This window comes from Microcebus murinus, chromosome 5, assembly GCF_040939455.1.
Source record: "Microcebus murinus isolate Inina chromosome 5, M.murinus_Inina_mat1.0, whole genome shotgun sequence".
In the NCBI taxonomy this organism is placed as follows: domain Eukaryota; kingdom Metazoa; phylum Chordata; class Mammalia; order Primates; family Cheirogaleidae; genus Microcebus; species Microcebus murinus.
The window spans coordinates 85505735-85526976 of NC_134108.1; the positions used below are offsets into that span (position 1 = coordinate 85505735).

General features: G+C 31.8%; 1 protein-coding gene across 1 annotated transcript in view; it reads left to right on the forward strand.

Annotated features, from left to right (window-relative positions):
- The window catches only part of EYS (EGF-like photoreceptor maintenance factor), a 1642296-nt gene that overhangs the window by 623208 nt on the left and 997846 nt on the right, over positions 1–21242 (forward strand). The window contains 3 exon segments of the mRNA XM_020287130.2: positions 2137–2396; positions 11318–11414; positions 11597–11704. Coding sequence (XP_020142719.2) covers positions 2137–2396; positions 11318–11414; positions 11597–11704 — 465 coding nt within the window.

Sequence of the window (21242 nt, forward strand, 5' to 3'; positions counted from 1 at the left end):
TTTATTTACAGTGAAGCTACTATAAGTAAAACAAATGTACTGAAGTTATTTCCTAGGACTGAGTAATATCTAATTTCAACATTATTATATAAAATGTTAAATGATATGATAATGAATGTGAACATGTGAAAAAAAAACAAAATGGGAACCTGTGAGGAAGAGTTCTGGATTCCAGGTCCCATTTGCTAACCGTGCAACTTTGCATTAATCATTTTTATCCTTTGCAAATCCAGCTGTCTCATCTGTAAAATGAGAATAAGAAAATACATCTTCTACATATTTCATAGCTTTATGGAAAGTATCAAATTGGATAATACATTTGACAGTTTTAAAATATGATATTATTATTAAAAATTAAATAAATATTCTTTGTTATGATGCATAATATATTTAGGCTGATAAGGCAACAGTTATTTTTTTTTAAATTCCATGACAGCACCCAGTAACCACTGTAGGTGGTTACTTTACATACACTTTTTTAATTCATCATCTCATTTAGTCTTTATGAGAATTCTCTGAGATTGCCAGTTTCTTTAAGCTCTCTGATCCTCAATTTCTCAAATGAAAGAATTCAGGTAGGTCTATCTGACTCCCACCTTGAGTACTTATATCAATCAATACCTACAACCTTTGTTGTAGGTATTAACCTTTATTATGTCAACCTTTATTATGTGCATGATAATATGGAGATTCAGATAATTCTTACACATCAAGAACCAGAAGCACAAATAGTGGAGGCAAGCCATGCAAATGGTTATAATATAAGGTAGTATATGTGATGAGTTCCTAATGGGTATGAAAAGAAAAATTTAGAGCTGGGTAAAGTTATATGTAGAGTTCAATTTCAGATGTTGGTATAAGTTATTTATTCACCTATATGCTCTAATAAATGATATCTTCTATATTTATAAATACAGAAGATCCTTGATTTTTCTGAGGCTTGAAACCTGGAAATGGGGTGATTCCCTCTCTCTCTCCTTCCTTCCTTCTTTTCTTCCTTCTTTTTTTTTCTTCCTTCTTTTTTTTCTTCCTTTCTTCCTTCTCTTCCTCCTTTTAGCAAGACATTACCTGTCATAAAGCAAGTGAAATGGTATTCTTTTCAAGTTATCTTAAAAATTTGTGGCATTCTTTTCAAAGTATCTTAAAAATCTATCAGTAAAGAACATTTTTTTTTCTGAAAATAATTCATCTAATGTCTCCTATGCCTTGTTTTGTGATTCATTACTTGCCTAACAGTAGAGTTACACAAGATTTGGAGTTCTACCTTACCCATAGATTGACACAAAGTATCTCCTTGAACCCATCTATGGTTGTGATTGACTTCCACTTAACCAGTTGGCGAACTATCCTTGTGTTTACTCTCTGTCTGCAGATATCATTATAACCTGTCCATTCCCTTGCATGAACAGTACTTTCCCCTTCCCCCTGTCAGAATTCTGCTACTCTTAGGAGCCGGACTAGCCTAGTCTAATGGAAGATGATTATCTAAAGTGATATTTGTAGAAATGACACAGCTACCAGATGGAAGGTTAGACTGAGCTAGAGTCTGTGATATCCAGACAAGATCCAAAATCTTTAATTTTTGTTTGCATTCTCTTCAGTTTTCTCATATTAATAGGAAAAATGTTTTAAAATATTTTTTGACATAATTCAATGAACACGCAAAAACTAAAACCAAAAAGAGATACTTAACATAAAGGGGTAGTTTGTTAAATCCTCTGGTGAATTACAATAATTACATATTGCAAAGAACATTGAATTAAATATCATTTCAGACTTATAAACAGTTATCTCCTTTGTAAAACATTATTTTACATTAAATAATTAATAGGGAAATTTTGCTCAATTGGTGATTCAGCTCAATAATTGTTCTCTGATATGTCTCAGAGGCCTAAACTATGTTAGAAATTTTCCAAGTGCTTCTTAAATCTTATTTCAGCAATGCAGTCAGTTTTATAGTAACATAAATTAAATTGTCCCAGGAAATTAGGCAAAGAATATTTAAAAACTATATATGACATATTAATCCTGTTATGCATTTAAAAATACCATATACTATTAGTTTAATGGAACAGTTGCATTGAAATTGCAAAGAATAAACTTGAATAAAATACATTTCTTAAAATTGTATTTCAGCTGCGAATGTACATCTGGATGGACTGGACAAAACTGTAGTGAAGAAATAAATGAATGTGACTCTGATCCATGCATGAATGGAGCTCTTTGTCATGAATCTACCATCCCTGGGCAATTTGTCTGTCTGTGCCCACCCTTTTATACTGGACAATTTTGCCATCAACGCTATAACCCCTGTGATCTGCTCAATAACCCTTGCAGAAACAATGCAACATGCTTGACTTTGGTAGATGGAAATCGTTATTGTATTTGTAGAAAAGGTAAGAGCTTATATGTGTTTTAATATCTTTTAATTAATTAGTTTGTTAATTTATTTGTTTACTGTAATATGGGCTGATGGCCCCATAAGAATAGATGAGAAAAACCCCATATAAATTCGGGGATGTGGGAGTATCTGACTGCAAATCCAGGTATAAAAAACACATTGGAGAAATATACCTAAAGAATTAACCTACATAGTGTTGGAGGGAGGGCGAGTGGTGAAGCTGTGCAGCTTTTGACACTTCTTTTTTCCATTCAGAAATTGTTTCTTTCTCTGATAACAGTTTCTCTTTCCTGAAGAATGTTGTTCATATAGTGTTCTTGACAATAGCAGTTTTTAGAAATGGGCATAGGTACAATCTAGGATAATTAAATGTTTCACTGTAACTTTTCTTCTGGAACTATCAAGGAATATTACTTCTTTCTGCTTAGATTGTTCAGCTCCTATCATGTAACTCTGGTAGCTGCTTTGTCCCATAAGAGGGATCATATGCTAGAGAGAATGTGCAGATCAAAGAATATTATTGGAGCCTTTGAGTCCAGCCATTTAGGAAGCCAGGCTACTTCTGGCTTTCTGGGTCAAATCAGCCAATAACTTTATATAAATTCAACAAATTTATATAAATTTATATTTATAAAATTTATATAAATTTATTTAATAAATTTATATATAAAAATAATAAATTTAATATCATTAAATTTTTGATTGGGGCCTCTTCCGATGTAACTGAAACAGGTCTGACTAATGCATAGGTAGTTTTGGTACATGTTCACTGCTTATTATGTCTGGCTACTCAAAAGCAATTACCATTATCAATGGAAATGCTTCTGCCATAAAACTAGGGTATGACAGGTTTTCAGTATAACTGAAATGTGCTATAAGCACAATATAAAAACTACATAGTGTTTAGAGGACTACAACTGTCATTTATTTTCTAATATTCACTTATAGGTTCATATATTCTTCCTAGTCACTAGACTTTAAAGGAGTCCCTTAAAGAGAAGGGCAACATTTACTTACTCTTCTGTTCAAAAGGGCCAGCTTAGACGGTATTAGTTAATTAGCTATCTTATTCAAAGCTACACACACACACACACACACACACACACACACACACACACACACATAGACACACATATTTCTAATTGTGGAAGTAAGTTTTTGTAAATCAGGTCTGAATACTGTAAAAGTGTTTACTCAATATTACCTTTAGTACTTCCACCTCTGTAGCAGAGGAAAATCTACAGTCTATAACATTGCTCCAAAAAGCTACCTCAGACAATTAAAAAGAGGTTCACCATGGAATATTTTAGAAGCTTTGCCCTGAGTCAGTTGAATAGCTGTTATTTAAAATAGGGTCTATGTCAAAGCCACTATAGCCTTTTTTAAAAGAAAATATTTGATCAAGTTTCATTTTAACTAGTACCAACAGTTAAAAACTGCAAGAAATTCTAAGACTTAACATGTTCTACAGATAAAGCATCTAGAAACTCCACTGGATCTCTTTTCAAGTTGCTGATGTTTGTCAATTGACTAGAATATGACTGATCACAAGAAAATAAATTTAAGGTTTAAGGTCTGAGGGTTTAGTATATGTATTTCTGAATTTCTGTTCACAGTTTTTAGTCAATCTCCAGGGTCTCTCACAACATAAATATGAATATAGATAAAATTCCAGAGCTAGAGAAATAAAGTGACTGCCTGCTAGACAACCAAATTATAAATGGCATTCACAATTACCTTGAAGGTCCAGCAAATAGAATAACTGAGACTTTTGGATATGTGTCAAATTTATTGCTCAGTAGGTAAGCTGTTTTGGTCAGTATGATTGAAACTTGTCGTAATCTAATCCTTTTTGGTGCAATGTGAGCTACTTAAAAACTATAGGTGTAGTGGCTCTACAGAACTACTGTGATCATATTTTGCAAGAGAAAGCAAGGACAATCTTCTGTCTTCTGATTAGAACTGAGGTGAGGAAATTTAGTGTCTGTAAATATTGTGAGTATTTTCTACTAAACAATAGATAGGAAAAGTACCATGTGGTGATAATAATTAAATGCAAGTTTGTTGGCAATTAGTATATCTTCTTTTGAAAAGCTTCTATTCACATGTTTTGTCCACTTTTTAATGGGGTTGTTTGATTTTTTCCTCGCTGAGTTGCTTGAGTTCTTTGTAGATTATGATTATTAGCCCTTTATTGGATGTATAGCTTACAAATATTTTCTCCCATTCTGTAGATTTCCTATTTGCTCTGTTAATTATTTCCTTGGCTGTGCAGAAGTTTTTTTTAATTTAATCACGTTCCATTTATTAATTTTTCTTATTGCTGTGATCGCCATTGGTGTCTTCTTCATAAATTCTTTGTATAGGCCAATACCTAGAAGATATTTTCCAACATTTTCTTCTAGAATTCTTATATTCTCCTAAGTGAAGTATCACAAGAATGGAAAAACAAATACCACATGTACTCACTATTAAATTAGAACTAACCAATCAGCACTCATGAGCACATACGGAAGTAAAACTCAACAGAAATCAACTAGGTGGGAAGGGGAAGGAGGAATGGGTAAAATCACAGTGTACAGTGCACACTATCTGGGTGATGGGCACACTTATGACTTTGACTCAAATTGTACAAAGCAATTTATGTAACCAAAACATCTGTACCCCCATAATATTCTGAAATAAAAAAAATAAATGCAGGTTTGTTTTTATACAATCTTACTTGTTTGGAAGCATTTCTATGATTAGAAAAATCAGTTAATAATTTTTTAAAAAGCATATAAAAAAGCAAATTTCATAAGATTCCTAGAAACAAATGGGGTCAAAAATGACACCTCAAGAGTATTAGCTTTAGATATTTAGTGAACAATTTATACACCTAAAAATTTATTTAATAGTAAATATATTATTTTGCCTGTCTAAATGGTGCACTATACACAACACAGATCAGTCTTGCTGCTGTATGTTGATAGTGTTCTAGAAATCTAATAATTTTATTCTTTATTAACTGATTCAACAAACATACATTGATTTCCTATGATGTGTCAAGTCTTGAGATAGGTTCTGGAGAAATTAAACTTGGTGAATATATGCCATCACAGAACTGAAAATTTAAAGGAGAAACAAAAATTAACTAACCGTTAAAGTACAATGCAGTAGAAATTTTCCCATGTATGGCAGAGATATGCACAAAGAATGAAGACTTGTGAATATGTATAGAACTTTCTTGCTTAGTGTGACAACTCCTACTTATGATCTACATGATTTCTAAGAGGATCTCAGGCATGTGGGGCTTCAGTTGTCCACAGCAATAAATTGCTCTTTACACCACTCTCATCCGTGTTATATTTCCCAGTCCCTTGCAGTAATTCCTGGGATTGCCTCTCAACTATTAGTAAACTATTTGTGAACAAATCATTATCTCAGATTCTTCTTTTGGAAGAAACTAAGCTAACACACACAGTAAATCCCATCCCTCTGGCAATGATCATTGATCCAAGTCTGGGCATGTGACTAGAATATTGGTTGGCATTCAGATTCCTTTGGAATTGATGCTCCAAGAAAAGGCTTTCTCTTTCTGCCAGAGTTTTTCAGCTGGTGAAGCCAACCACCATGCTCTTTTCACATGGAAATTATCTGTATACAGTAGGAGAGAAGCATTTGGGGAAGAAGAATGAGATCCAGATCTGGCAGTTCCTATAGTTCTTTCTACAATTCTGCAAACTGCCTGGTATCTCTCCCAACTAGGCTATCAATAAATCCCATTCCTTGCCTTAGTGTTTTTGTTTATATTGCATATGAGCAAAATGAATAATGGTTGACACATGTAGTGAAGAGAAAGAGCTAATTAAGTGGAAGAGGTTCAGTGAACTGGATTCAAGTTGATGCTGGTAAAAAAAAAAAAAGAGAGAATATAAAATCCACATGAGGGTTAGGAAGATAAAAGTGACTTTAGATAAAAATGCATGTGAGTATGTGTGTTTAGCATATAGTAGAATTACTATATTAGCATGTGTGTGTATAGTTGGAGATCTACAATCATTTCATTCTTGGCATATATTTGTTTTCTACTGTTCTTTTTATGAATGAGTCTTTATTTTTCTACTTTGAATTGTGTCTCAGTTTATAGGCAAGGAAGAAGTCACCCTATTGAATAGTTTTAATTTAGTGTAAAGAGCTTACTTTCCAAATCTAGTTTCTTATTCCCAGGTGAAAGGAATAAAAGCTTCTTTCAATGACAATTAAAATGTGACAAAGATGTTGTGTAAGTTGTTATAGTGAAAACAGAATCAGGCCATTTACAACTGCTATTGATTTATAATTGGGATCCTAAGCTTGATGGATTTGTAGTATCAGAAGAGACAAGTAGTTGCATATAAATGTGTCTATTACTCCTGTATATATACTATCATTATGGTAATGGCACATTATCTAAGGTGTATAATTGTACCAAATAAATGTGTCATTTGACAAAACTGTCTAAATTAGAAATTACTCCTGGTGACAATTAAAAACATGTGCCCATGTAGTAGCACATTTCTATTAACTTTAAATGGCTGTGGAAATTTAAATTTAGAAAATTCTCCAAAAAATATGTACAATTAAACTTAAAACATGTTAAATTTAAAATATTAGCTCTTCTATTTTTTAAAACTTCACTTTAAAATCGATGTTAAAAACCTTATTGAGGCCTATTATTGATAGAAATATTAGTCCTATGTATTCATATTTTATAGTTTTTAAAGTTAAATCCCTAGCTGTTCCTAACATTGGTTAATTCTTTTAGAAAATATTAATATGTGTATAAAAATGTTTTAAAATAAAATGATAATTAAAAAATTCTGGTTTGCTAGTAGAATTCTGAGGGTTTTTTTGTTTTCATAAAGTTTACGATATAGACAGATTAAGAAGAAATAAGAATACCTTTAAATGCTTTTGAAAATAATTCATTTTTAATATTTTTAGTTTTTAATTTAAAATATATGATTTTTAACTACCTTGTTTGCATACATGTCATGGTATACACTAGGTTTTTTCCTGCTTACTTTCACTTCCAATGACTCCAACTGATACCACTTCCAAAGTGGAGATTGTTAAAGTATAGTCCTGATTGATAAAACACTATCTAAAAATCTCGCTATTATTAATGTACTCTGCTCCATATCATACCTTCTAGACAATCAAGTGCAATACGGCCAAATTTGTTAGAAATGAGAATATATTAAGTGATTTTAAAAATGATACCTGTGATGTAGATTGATTTAGATCCTAGATTTGAGGGGTAAGCTTATTAACTCATTTTATTATATGCTTTGTAGGAGTAGGGAAATATAAAATAATATCGTTTACTAACCATGTGTATTTGCTATAGGAATACGCAGACAAGACAATATAAAAAATGATCAAGAAAGCATCCACTTAAGAATGATTCAGTGTTTTTGCATGTAAAGGGCTTACTGCAGTTAACAAAGTAGATTCAGCTAAACAGTTCTGGATAGCAATAAATAGCAGAGGGATAGCATCAACTTAATTCACTGAACTTTCTATTGGATAATCTTTTAGCTGGTATAGCCAACCACCTAGGACTACAGAACACATAGTTTGAGACTAAGTATACAGTCATGTGTTGCTTTAACATATGGATACATTCTAAGAAATACCATTAGGATATTTTGTTATCTTATGAACATCATAGACTGTACTTACATAAACCTAAATGGTATAGCCTACTCTTTTATATAGCTCCATTATAATCTTATGGGACCACTGTCATATATGTGGTCTGTCATTGACCAAGACATTGTATGTGGCACGACTGTATACACACTTCACTTTTTTAAATTCCTAAAACATAAGCTTTTTTAGCAAAGCTTTAGCTTATTTTGAAAGCAGTCCACGTCTACTTTATCTTTTCTCCCAATATCTACTGCATTTCAGCAATCTCATTTCCTCAGCCCATTGACATATGTTGCTAGTTGGTAACAAAGCTCCATCTCAGAAATGTCAAACTTAATGAATAAGGCAAAATCAAGAAAAACAAGATTATCCTGTGAGCTGTCAGAGTTACCAGGTCCTGAGTGTTCTTCTGATTCATCAGCTCAGCTGAAATTGTGGCAGCTCACTGCCACTTGTCTTTAGCTAGCCAGTGCCCCTCAGTTCCAGTGCCTCAAAAGAACATTTCTAAGAAACACTTTAATGTCAAACTACCCTGCCTCCTAGAGAAAATGAATCATGCTCAAAGTAGGAATGGTGAAATGTATCTGACTTCCTAAATCTTTAACTTGTAAAAAATTTAACTGCATTCAAATATTTAAAGAATTGAAAATATTTTGAAAATAGAAGCTATCTATAACCATACTATGAACTTTATACCTTAAATATAAAAACAGCTATGGTGATTGAAGGATGATGGAGTGGGTTGGAGTAATAACAGCTTGCTCATCTAAAATAAGGAGAACCATATTAACTTGGAAATAACTCATTTTAAACTTTGCTTTTAATGCTGAGGATACAACATATAGCACATGAATAAATTATAAGCATGTAACTTCAGAGATTCACTTGAAGCCTCTGAGAATTTGAGTAAGATAAAATAAGACATTAAAAGTATTGCTTTTCCTGAAGACTACTTTGTCTGATAGTCACATAAGAACTCTAGCCTTCTTATAATTAGTATTTCATAGCATACCTTCATTTCATCTTTTAAATTTAACCTATCTTTGTCATTGTATTTTAAATGAATTTCTTTTAGGAATCATACAGTTTATTCTGATATTTTATTTAGTCTATGTCTACCTTTTAATTTTTTAAAAATCATATGTGTATATTGATATCTGTGTCTTTAAATAAACCATCTTTCTGTTTGTTTTCTGTTTGTTGTATCTGTACTTTGTTCATTTTGTTTGTTTGTTTTCTTTTGGATTGAGTAATTTCTAGTTTTCCATATTGTATCCTGCTAAAGAGGTAGCCAGATTTTATATGATGTAGTACCAAACTACCAACTTCCCTCTTAAATTCCAATGGAAGGCAGGTTTGGAGTTTGATCTGATGGTAGACAACACAAAAAATGTCAATGACTTGTGGCATGGTATGGTGTGAAAAGATAAATTAGGTCAATTTCATATTCTGTCATGGGAATCTGAGTGAGGAAATACTATGGCAGTTTTCCATTGAGCAGTAGGTGCTGAAGCAAATTTAGCACATACCTGCCCATTTTGTACCTTTGGAAAATGAACATTACTGATACATTTGTGCTTGACCCACATATATTCTCCTCTCTCCCACCCAATTGTGTCAGATATCCTGAATTTATGTTTACCACCTCTGCCTTTAATTTACAATATTAGCAATTTGTATGTATGCCTGAACAAAACATCCTTTATCTTGCATATTAATATAAGTGAAATAATATTATAGGGACTGTGAAATGTCATAATATAGGCATCGATACCAAGGAAGCTGTGCCATCTCATTTGCATGCCAACATTACAAATTATTTGAAACTTCAGATATAAAAATATATTTGCGATAGAAAGGGGAGAAGGAACTATATGAGAAGACAGAACGTACTATGAGAGGAAGACAACCATTCCTAGGTTGTCCATTTCCATTGGACAACCAATGCTTCTCTGGTCCAATTAATTCCAGTCTATGTTTATGTAAACAATGAGTACATATTTTTTCTTTTCTTTTCTTCCTTTCTTTATTTTTTTTAGAGACAGGGTCTCATTCTACCACCCAGGATAGAGTGCAGTACCACAATCACAGGTCACTGCAACCTCGAACTCCCAGGCTCAAACAATCCTCCTGCCTCAGCCTCCCAAAAAGCTGCGATTACAGACACATGCCACCATAACTGGCTGTTTTTTTTTTTTTAATTTTTTGTAGAGACAGGGTCTCTCTATGTTGCCCAGGCTGGTCTTGAACTCCTGGCCTCAAGAGATGTCCCACCTCAGCCTCTGAAAGTGCTGGGATTATAAAGGTGAACCACCATGCCCAGCCATGTACCTGTTTTCTTAAAGTAACTTGAATGACCCTCTGTTCCTCAAACTAAATAAATGTGACTGCATATTGACATCCATAATGTTACTGCAATTATTTTAGTGCTTTTCAGTTATATCACTGAAAAAGGGAAAGGAAAATGTTGTTTTGTATATTTTTGAACTAGTATAGGAAAAATATTAACAGGAAAAAATGACTATAAGTATATATTAATATTTTGTTATACTTAATATATATCCATGCAATTGTTTTAATCAGTTATCATGATTATTAAATTATTTAATTGATTTAATTGTATTTTAAGAGTGATATTGTGAATTTTTATGATGCAAATGCATTGAAATAATTACAACTTCTTCTTTTTGCCAGTCTGTATAATTTTCTTTCACATTCATTGTTTTTTGTAATATAACTGGCATGTGTTTAAATGGATGACTGATTATGTAGCTATGAATCACAATAATTTGTTTTCTTTGAATCACTAGATATGAAAAGCAATTAAATAATTTGCCTCATCTGCTAACTGCCTTGAATAAATTTGATCATTGAAGCTCAATTTTACTTTAAGATTGGTCATCACATTAATTCATTTGCCTTGCAGATCATTTCAATTCTTTTTGTTCAAACATTTAAATACCTTAAAACAACAGCGACATTAGCAGCAACTCTACTTTCTCAAGGGATTTAGTAGAGTATTCCTCTCTTGATTCTTTCATTTGAATTCATTAATCTAGAAACTGGCATGTTTGTATGCAAAGATTATGTGAAATAGAGTTTTATAAGAAGCTTGACATGAGGTATCTTTCTTTTCTTGTTTTAACCATAACATATTCTCTAGACTCTTTACCATTTATTCTGATATTTACACTCTATACAAGAATTGCTCTTACGTGCCTATCTCATCTTTCTTTACAGAATTTGAAGGTGAACACTGTGAAATTGATATGAATGAGTGCCTTTCTCTTCCATGCCAGAATTATAGGGACTGTGAAAATGGGGTCAACAATTTCAGGTAGAGAAAACCAAAGCATATGCAGATGGATGTTTATGTATCTAGACATATGCATGTTAAGAATTTCAGTTGACAAATTAAGCAATATTTATAATTATTAAAAGTCTTCCCTGCTACAATTAGTTGAAATTTTGATTTTATACATTTATACTAATGGCGTTATTAATGTTTTTGGTTAAAAGATGTATTTGTAGACCGGGATTTTCTGGACCTCTATGTGAAATTGAAATTAATGAGTGTTCCTCTAAACCTTGCAAAAATAATGGAACCTGTGTGGATCTGGCAAACAGGTGAGAGCCTTTTTTTTTTAATTATTTTATATGTGTAATTTAGCAAATTTAGCACATACATGCCCATTTTGTACCTTGGGAAAATGAACATTACTGATACATTTGTGCTTGTCCCACATATATTCTCCTTTCTCCCACCCAATTGTGTCAGATATCCTGAATTTATGTTTACCACCCCTGCCTTTAATTTACAATATTAGCAATTTGTATGTATGCCTGAACAAAACATTCTTTATCTTGCATATTAATATAAGTGAAGTAATATTATATATGGTCTTCTAAAAATTTTTGTTGAACATAATGCTTCTGTTATACCTGTTAATGCATATATCTGTTGCTCATTTTTTACTTTTATATAATAATCTGTCTTAAATATATGCCAACATGTATTTACCATTCTACAGGTGATAGATATTTGTGTTATTTAACTCTTTTGTCTTACCAAAAATAATATTAAGGTTTTCAGATATTTCTCCAAATATGCAAATACTAGTGTTACTCTAGGTTATGTAGCTATAAATAGAATTGTTGAACTATTAGATAGAAATGTTCACATTTACTAAATCATGTTTATATTTTTCATTTCATTTTGAAAAATGGGATATTTGTACTCCTAACAACAATATATAAATGTTCCTATTGTCATTGTCAGAGTATTCCATTTTGGGCTGTGTGTAATATCATATCTCATTGTGGTTTTTCTCTGCATTTTCATGATAACATGAGGTTGAGGAATTTTTTCATACATTTGGAGATATTTAATTTTTTTCTTTCTAGAAATACTTAATTATGACATATGCCCATTATTGTTCTCTTCGTATTGATTTGTAAGAATATTTATATTATAATTATTAATGCCTTTGTTAATTGTATGTATTGAGTATATCTTCTAGTTGAAGTAGACATTCACCTTCTTTATGAGTACAAAAACTGAAATTTAATATATTTGAATTATTCAATTACTTTGAGCATGTTTTACACTTTACTAATATTTAATGATGTTTTATCTAAACTAGGACAAAAGAATTTTTTCTTATATTTCTTTTTAAAATATTTAAAGTCCTTTCCTTTATATTTAAATCTTATACATAAGAAATATTTTGTGTGAGTGCATGTAATATGAAGTAGAAATCTAAGTTGATTTTTTTCATACAAATAAGTGTCTGCTGTATGTATTGAATAAGTCCATCTTTTACTCACTGATCTCTAATGCTTTCTTGGTTACAGATCAAGTTTCCCCATATAAATATGTCTATTTCTTTGCTTCTATTCTGTTGCTTATTTAGTTAGTCATCCATGTACTAGTGCCATAAATCTTAATTACTTACCTTAGAAATATCTCAATATAGGTATGGCAAGAAATATCATATATTTTAACTTTTTCATGCAGCTTTAGTTATTTTTGTCAATTTTGTCTATTACAATCAATGGAAGAAATTCTGTTAAAATTTGCTCTATATATCTAAAAAAGCAAACTAAGACCAGGTAGAATTTTGATAGGAATTTTTTTGAATCTGTAGGTCAATTTGAGGAGAAATAATATATATTTATTTATTGAGATCTTTTAAAATATCTTAAAAAAAACTTTGACAGATTCAACTGGAGATTCACTGGTTAGAATACAAAAGAACTCTTTTTCCAGGTTACTTCTGGACTCAAGTACTTGTTTATCTGTTTTGATAGAAATTCAGCATTTAAAATTGTTGAAATGTTTTTCAGATCCTGTTTCAGTTTTTAATAATTTTCTATTGTTTCTATTATTTTCTATGGCCTGTCTAGCTTTTTTATTGTCCAATCTAGTGAGGTGAATGGAAATGTTTTGGAATCACTACCCATGTAACTCTCAAGCCTTTTAAGGTGACACTAATCCCTATCAGTCCCATAGGAATACAGAACTGCTTTCAGTTTAAAGTCTCGATGAGTCTGAAAGGGCACGGCAAGATCTTCCAACTGAGCTTTTCTACATAATAGTTCTCATTCGAACGTGGAGATTCTATTACAAAGTATATCAGCTATGCTATACATTCAGGTACTGTGGGGGATAAAAACAAAACCAAACAAAAGATGGATTTGTTATCGCATCATCCCTGACCTCAGTAGTCTTGTGCTCCTACAGGTAAAGCAGTGGCATTTCAGAGATAAGCATAATTTCAGAACCAGTACTAATAACTTCTAAAAGGTCTCAATATTTTTCTTTCACCAGTAAATACTCATAATCATAAATGGCCTCAGATTTCACTGAGGAAGGCTTTATTAGGAAGATACATGGACCACCTATAATTATATAAAAGATTATTCTTCAAAAAGGCACACCCCAACCTTCAGTTGAAGGACTGAGTCTGTGACATAGCCTAGATCTGGGAATTGTGTAAGAGGCCAGGAATCCCTACAAAGTCAATTTGGATTACGTTTCTGTCCCGCAGAACTATACATTTCATTCTATATATGTAGATTAGCACCATAGTAGACTGTCCATATATTTCATCTCTAGAAACCCATTCAGCCACTAATCACTGCCATGGTTAATTGAATCAATCCATTGATCTCCACTCTGATCTCCGTTCAACCACTGTGAATCAATCCATCAGTCTCCACTGTTTCTCTGATTTATGTGCTTATTTGCTTGTTTTGTATCTGATAGTCAAGCATATTCAACAGTCTTTGTGCATTCATTCTTATATTTCATTATTCTAACTCATATAAAGAAACCTAATTTCACTGCAACATCCAGCACTGGCATTTCCAGCCTATAAAAACTACCAACACAGAACTCATCAAGAACATTAGTAGTTACTTGCCAACTTGCCAAGTCTTGGCAACCAAGACTTGCCAGTCTTGGTGAATGAAAGACTGTCCTGAGTCAATGGATTTTCTTCCTAGAAGTTTAGAAGGTCCTCTTATATTTTCTGGGGATAGAAATTAGGGGTAAATGAACAATTTATACATAATAGGTCCATTCTAACATTTCTATAACAAGGAATCTATGACCTGCTTCCTCTAATTTATATTACACCAAGAAAACTCTGACATCTCTACCTCATTAACTTAAGCTGAAATTAAATCTTATCTTTGAGTAGCTGGCCTACCTAACACTACACTCAGATGCTCATATCCAATATTTTAAATCTTCTCTTTCCATACATGTCAATAAATTCAGCTAATTTGAGGCATATTTATTCTACATTGGTCTGACTACCTAGGATTCAATCCCACATGTACAATTGCCAACTTTGTGACAGTAGGGATTGGTGAGGTTATGTCTCTTTTAGGGTATAGCCTATCTATTTCCAGAGTATTTTCTTCTCTCATCATTCACAATGGAATCTAACTCTTTATAGATTGAAACCAATGAGAAATGTTGGGAGTTGGGCCACAGAAAATAGACAACAGTTTATAAGTCAGCTTTTCCAGCTAAATTAGAAGAAGGCTTTTATACAGAGAAGAACAAGTTCTTTAAAACACAGGAGAGATTTTGCCTCAACTGCTAAGGGAAATTAAAGTGAATTTAGAGATTTAAATTCCTTAGCTATAACTGTCCTCTCTCTACAGGAGATATCTACGATAGCTACCTTGTGGGTTTTCTTTTGTTACTTACCAAAAATATTGAAAACTGAATGGTTGAAAAAAACACAATCATTTGTGATTATTTTTCTATCTGTAGTCTTCTGAAACTTGGCTAATATAGGTTTGATTCATCTACATTTCTCGGGAACACAGCAGAGGTGTGGGAAGCTTTTTCAGGTCTGTGTATCAGTTGTAAACCTTTGTTCTAAATGTCTCATTCTCTTTGGACAACTTTGTTCTTCTCAAGGATTGTTAGAAGCTCAAGAGAAAAGGCACAAACATGCAAAGCCTCTTAAGCCCTAGGCTCTGAAATAGCACCCTTCTACTTTTACCTATAGATCACTGTTCAAAGGAAGAATCATGGGCATGCCCAAAAATGGGGGCAAGGAAACATTCTCTGTCCATGATGAAACTCTGGCCAAGGAGAAGAATGGTAAATAATTAAGATAAAAAATACAATCCACCACAGATTTTTATCTTTCCAATCTGTTCTGGGTCAGGGCCTTAAAACCTTCCTCTGGCAGATGTTTGAGGCAGTGAGCTGTTAGTGATAACTGTGTAGAAGCCTTCATAAAACTATCCACTAAGCATTGGCTTGGGGTAAGGTTAAGAGAAAGTGAGAAAAACAGGGAAACACTATGAATGAGAAACTCAGAGAAAAGGAAAAATAAGTGAATAGAAAACAAATTTAGCAAACCTGAAATAAAAAGATATTTTATCTCTTCCCAAGGCATAACATTTCATGGGAGGATGAAGAGCTATTTTGGGAAAAGTGTTTGTAAAGGTTAACCTATACATACTCAATAGAAAATCTTGACTAAGTGTAAAGGCTGTCTGAACAAAGATATACATTTGTAATATCTTTATAATGGTAAAATTTGGAAGCAATCTAAACAAATAAAATATGAAATAATTATAAACAAAAAACTAAATTATTTACTATAAATAAACTATAGGAATATATATCACTTGACTACTGAAATATATGAGTGAAAAAAGTCTCAGAATAATATGATACGTAGCACATATTTAGTGAACTATAACATATTTTGAGAAATATATCACAATTTAGTGATTTTTCTCTTGATAGAGAGGAATGGAAAAGAATTAATCTGGATGGTCAGATAGGCACTTCTTGTGTGTGTGTATGTGTGTGTGTGTACATATGTGTTATTTTTTTCCTTAAAAATTCTCCAAAAACATGGAAAAATGCTAAGGTGAATTAAATATGGATGATGGGTTTATGGGTGTTGATTATTCTATTGTTAGAAAATTACCTGATGTAAATTTTTAGAAAAAGTGCCATTTTTGTATCCTTTGCTGACTTTTTATTGAGGTTGTTTGTTTTTTCTTGCTGATTGTTTGAGTTCTTTGTAGATTCTGGATATTAAAACTTTATCAGATGTATAGTTTATGAATATTTTCTTCCATTCTGTAGGTTGTCTATTCACTCTGTTGATTGTTTTCTTTGCTGTGCAGGAGCATTTTAATTTAATTAAGTCCTACTTATTTATTTTTATTGTTGCTGTATTTGCCTTTGGGGTGTTAGTCATAAATTCTCTGCGTAGGTTGATGTCTAGAAAAGTTTTTCCTACATTTTTTTAGAATGTTTATAGTTTTATGCCTTACATTTAAGTCTTTTATCCATCTTAAATTAATTTTTGTATATGGTGAGAGATGGGAGTCCTGCTTCATTCTTCTGCACATACCTATCAAGTTTTCCAAGTACCATTTATTGAGTAGGGTATCTTTTTCCCAGTGTATGTTGTTGCCTGCTTTGTCAAAGATCAGTTGGTTGCTTAGGTGGATGATTTTATTTCAATAGTCTGTTCCATTAGTCTATGTTTCCACTTTTATACCATGACCATAATGTTTTGGTTACTACATCCTTATAGTATAATTAGTCAGGTAATGTGATGATGCCCCCTGATTTGTTCTTTTCACTTAAGATTACTTTGGCTATTTGGGCTGTTTTTTTGTTCCAAATGAAGCATAGAATTATTTTTTCTAGATCTGTGAAATATGATGTTGGCATTTTGATGGGGACTGTGTTGAATCTATAAATAACTTTGGGTAACATGGACATTTTAATAACATGTAGCATTCTTAAATATTTAATATTTATAATGTTAATAATAAATATAAATATTTAATAATCCATGAGCATGGGATGTTTTCCCATTTGTTTGCGTCATCTGTGATTTTGTTCCTCAGTGTTTCATAGTTCTCCTTGTAGAGATCTTTCACCTCCTTGGTTAAGAATGTTCCCAGGTATTTTATATTCTTTACATCTATTGTAAGTGGTATTGAGTCTTTGATTTGACTCTTAGCTGGACTATTGTTAGTGAATAGAAATGCTATTACTGATTTTTATACATTGATTTTGTAACCTGAGACTTCGCTGAATTTATTTATCAATTTGAGGAGTTTTGGTGGAGCCTTTAGGGTTATAAGATATAAGATCATATCAATAGCAAAAAGCAATAGTTTGACCTCCTCTTTCTAAATCCGGATATCCTTTATTTTGTTCTCTTGCCTGATGGCTCTGGCTAGGACTTCTAACATCTAGAATGAATAGAAATGGTGACAGCGGTCACCCTTGTCTTGTTTCAGTTTCCAGGGGGAATGCTTTAAACCTTTGCCATCCAGTATGATGTTGGCTGTGGTTTGTCATTTATAGCTTTTGTAATTTTGAGGTATGTTCCTTCTATGCCTAGTATGTTGAGGGTTTATATTATGAAAGAGTTGTATCATTATAAAATGCTTTTTCTGCATCTATTGAGATGATCAGATGGTCTTTGTTTCTGTTTCTCTTTCTGTAGAAAATCATGTTTATTGATTTGCACATGTTGAACAATCCTTGCATCCTTGGGATAAAACCCATTTGATCAAGGTAAATTATCTTTTTGATGTAATATTGGATTCAAGTTTTCAGTATTTTATTGAGGATTTTTGCATCCATGTTCACAAAACTGTTAGTTTGTAGTTTTCTTTTTTTGTTGTGTTCTTTCTTGGTTTGGTATCAGGTGATATTGCCTTCATAGAATGAATTAGGGAGGCTTCCTTCCTTCTTGATGTTAGGGAATAATTTCTGTAAGATAATTACCAGTTCTTTATAGTACTGATAGAAATAGGTTGTGCATCTAACTGGTCCAGGGCTTTTTTGGGGGGAGGGATAGATTTTTATTACTGCTTCAATCTTACTGCTTATTTTTGGTTTGTTCAGAATTTCTGTTTCTTCCTGGTTCAGCCTAGGGAGATTGTACATTTCCAGGTATTTTTCCATTTCTTCTACATTTTCTAATTTGCATGTGTAGAGATTTTTGTAGTATTCACAGATGATATTTTGTATATCTGTGGTGTCAGTTGTATTATCTCCTTTTTCATTTATGATTGAGCTTATTTCAGCCCTTTCTCTTCTATTTCTGGTTGATCTGGCTAGTAGTCTATCTTTTTATCTTTAAAAAAAGATAAATAGCCAACAAATATATGAAAAAATGTTCAACATCACTAATCATCAGGGAAATGCAAATTAAAACCACAGTGAGATATACTATCTTACCCCTGTCAGAATGGTCATTACTAAAAAGTCAAAAAACAATAGATGCTGGCATGGATACAGAGAGAAAGGAACACTTGTACATTATTGGTCGTACTCCAAATTGGTACAACCTTTTTGGAAGGTATTATGGAGATTCCTCAAACAAAAAAAGCAGACTTACCATTCAATCTGGCAATTCCACTATAGGGTATCTACCCATAGGAAAAGAAGTCATTTTATCAAAAAGACCCCTGCACTGGAATGTTAATCTTAGTGCAATTTATAATTGTAAAGATGTGGAATTAACTTAAATGCCCATCAATTTATGAATGGATAAAGAAAATGTGATATATATATATGTATATATATATGCATACATATATTTATGTATGTATATATATATATACATATGTATGTGTATAAACATGGAGTTCTACTCAGTCATAAAAAGAAATGAAATAATGTCTTTTGTAGCAACTTGGAGGGAACTGGAGACCATTATTCTAGGTGAAGTATCTCAGGAATGGAAAAGCAAACACCATACATATGTACTGTCTGATAATTTGGAGCTAAATGATGAGCACACATGATCACAAAGAGATGTAAAGAACATTTGGAAACCAAGAAGGGGGAGGGTGTGAGAGAGTGTTGAATAAATACTTCCCTATTGGTTACAATGAACACTATTCTGGTGATTGGCACACTAAAAGCCACAACTTAAGCATTATACAAGGTATCCATGTAACACAAAAATTTGTACTCCCTTAATATTTTGAAATAAAATAAATGCCATGTTCAGTAAATTAAAATATTTGAAAGACAAAGATCAATTAGGAGCTCAAAAACAAACTAGTCACAATTCTTATCTCTTTTGAAAGACAGTAATCTTTTTTATTTTAAAACCTTTCTTTTGGTGTGTTTTTAGTCTATTGATATTAATTTACTCATTAAAATATTTGAAATAATCTAACAACTCACTTAAAACCAATAATTTTATATTTAGTGCAAAGTAAATTAAACTCTAGGCATGTAAAGAAGAAAAATATTTAAAAAGTAATTGACTACATAATATGTTTAATGGTTATATTCATCTTTTTAATCTGTCCCATTCTCTCTCATGTTTATTGAAACTGTGGCCTGCAACAATTAATGCTTAACTCTAATGACATCATTTTAGAATGAGTTTACTGAGATATGACACCATACGAATGACAGTGCCAATTAATCTATGAATCTGTTGCAAAAATAGACACTGGAATTGACATTTTATGACACTTGTTAACTTATGTTATCCAAAAGAATTAATGTCTTTTTAAGTCACTGTCATTAGTTCACTTAGATCACTCACAACAGTATCCATCTACTGAAAATTTACAACTAAATACAAAAATGCACCAGAACAATTACAATAACAATGGCTAGAGTATTACAAAAAAAGAGAATAAAATTTCCAAACATTTGGCTGATGTGATTATCATAGCCAAACCATTATCAACAAGCATATTGTTTCCTACAAGTGTGCGGATATTCATGAGTTTAGTAGTTCTTTACTGCTAAAAGTTGAAAGTGATTGATTAATGTGCATTTAACTAAAAGACTAGAATCTGTACATTCTTTTGTAAATTGTGTGCCTAGAAACTAGTCATCAATCCAAATGACTTTTATTCTACTGAACAGAGACTTTACTATAACACGATTTTTTCAGGTTAACCACACCCATATGCAGTCAATTATAATAGACATAATAAAGACATATTATAAATATAATATAGATGATTCATATTCTAAGTAAGAAATGTGATTAATTGTAAAGAACTGTGGTTCAGAAATGCAGTTTTAGTATCATGAAAGTATGAAAATATTTAAAATATATTATAAATTCTTATAATATTTGAATTGCTTTAACATAGGCCAAAATATTCTTATCAGTTTCAGCAGTGATACTTTATATAATAGTTTTGCGTTTTTCTTTTGGCTATAGACTTTTTAAAAATTATCTATTGAAGGAAATATAAATCCAGTCTTATTGCAAATTCATTTTTAAATCAAAACTCATTTAAAAAATTCTATGCTATGTCTTTGATCTTGTAATATTATTCAGTCTACTTAATGATTATATTTTAAAATAACTCAGCTTTTCAGAAGCATAAAAATAATTTATCTACTTATTAATTTCTCTGTCATCTGGGATAAGATAAAAGCAGGATAAAAGAATAATGTAAATAAAATGTAAGCCTGAGCTAATTTTAGGGCTATAAATTCTTGTGATTATCTTGTATTTTTCTGTCTTCTTTCATTTTGCCAATATAATTTTATGTAAATTATAGTTCTTTATCCCTATTTTAATGTACTGAATTTTCTTCAGAAATCATCTGTTTAAATGTATCCTAGTGTGTGGAAAAGTATCTTGAAAACCTATCTGAAAAATTTGGG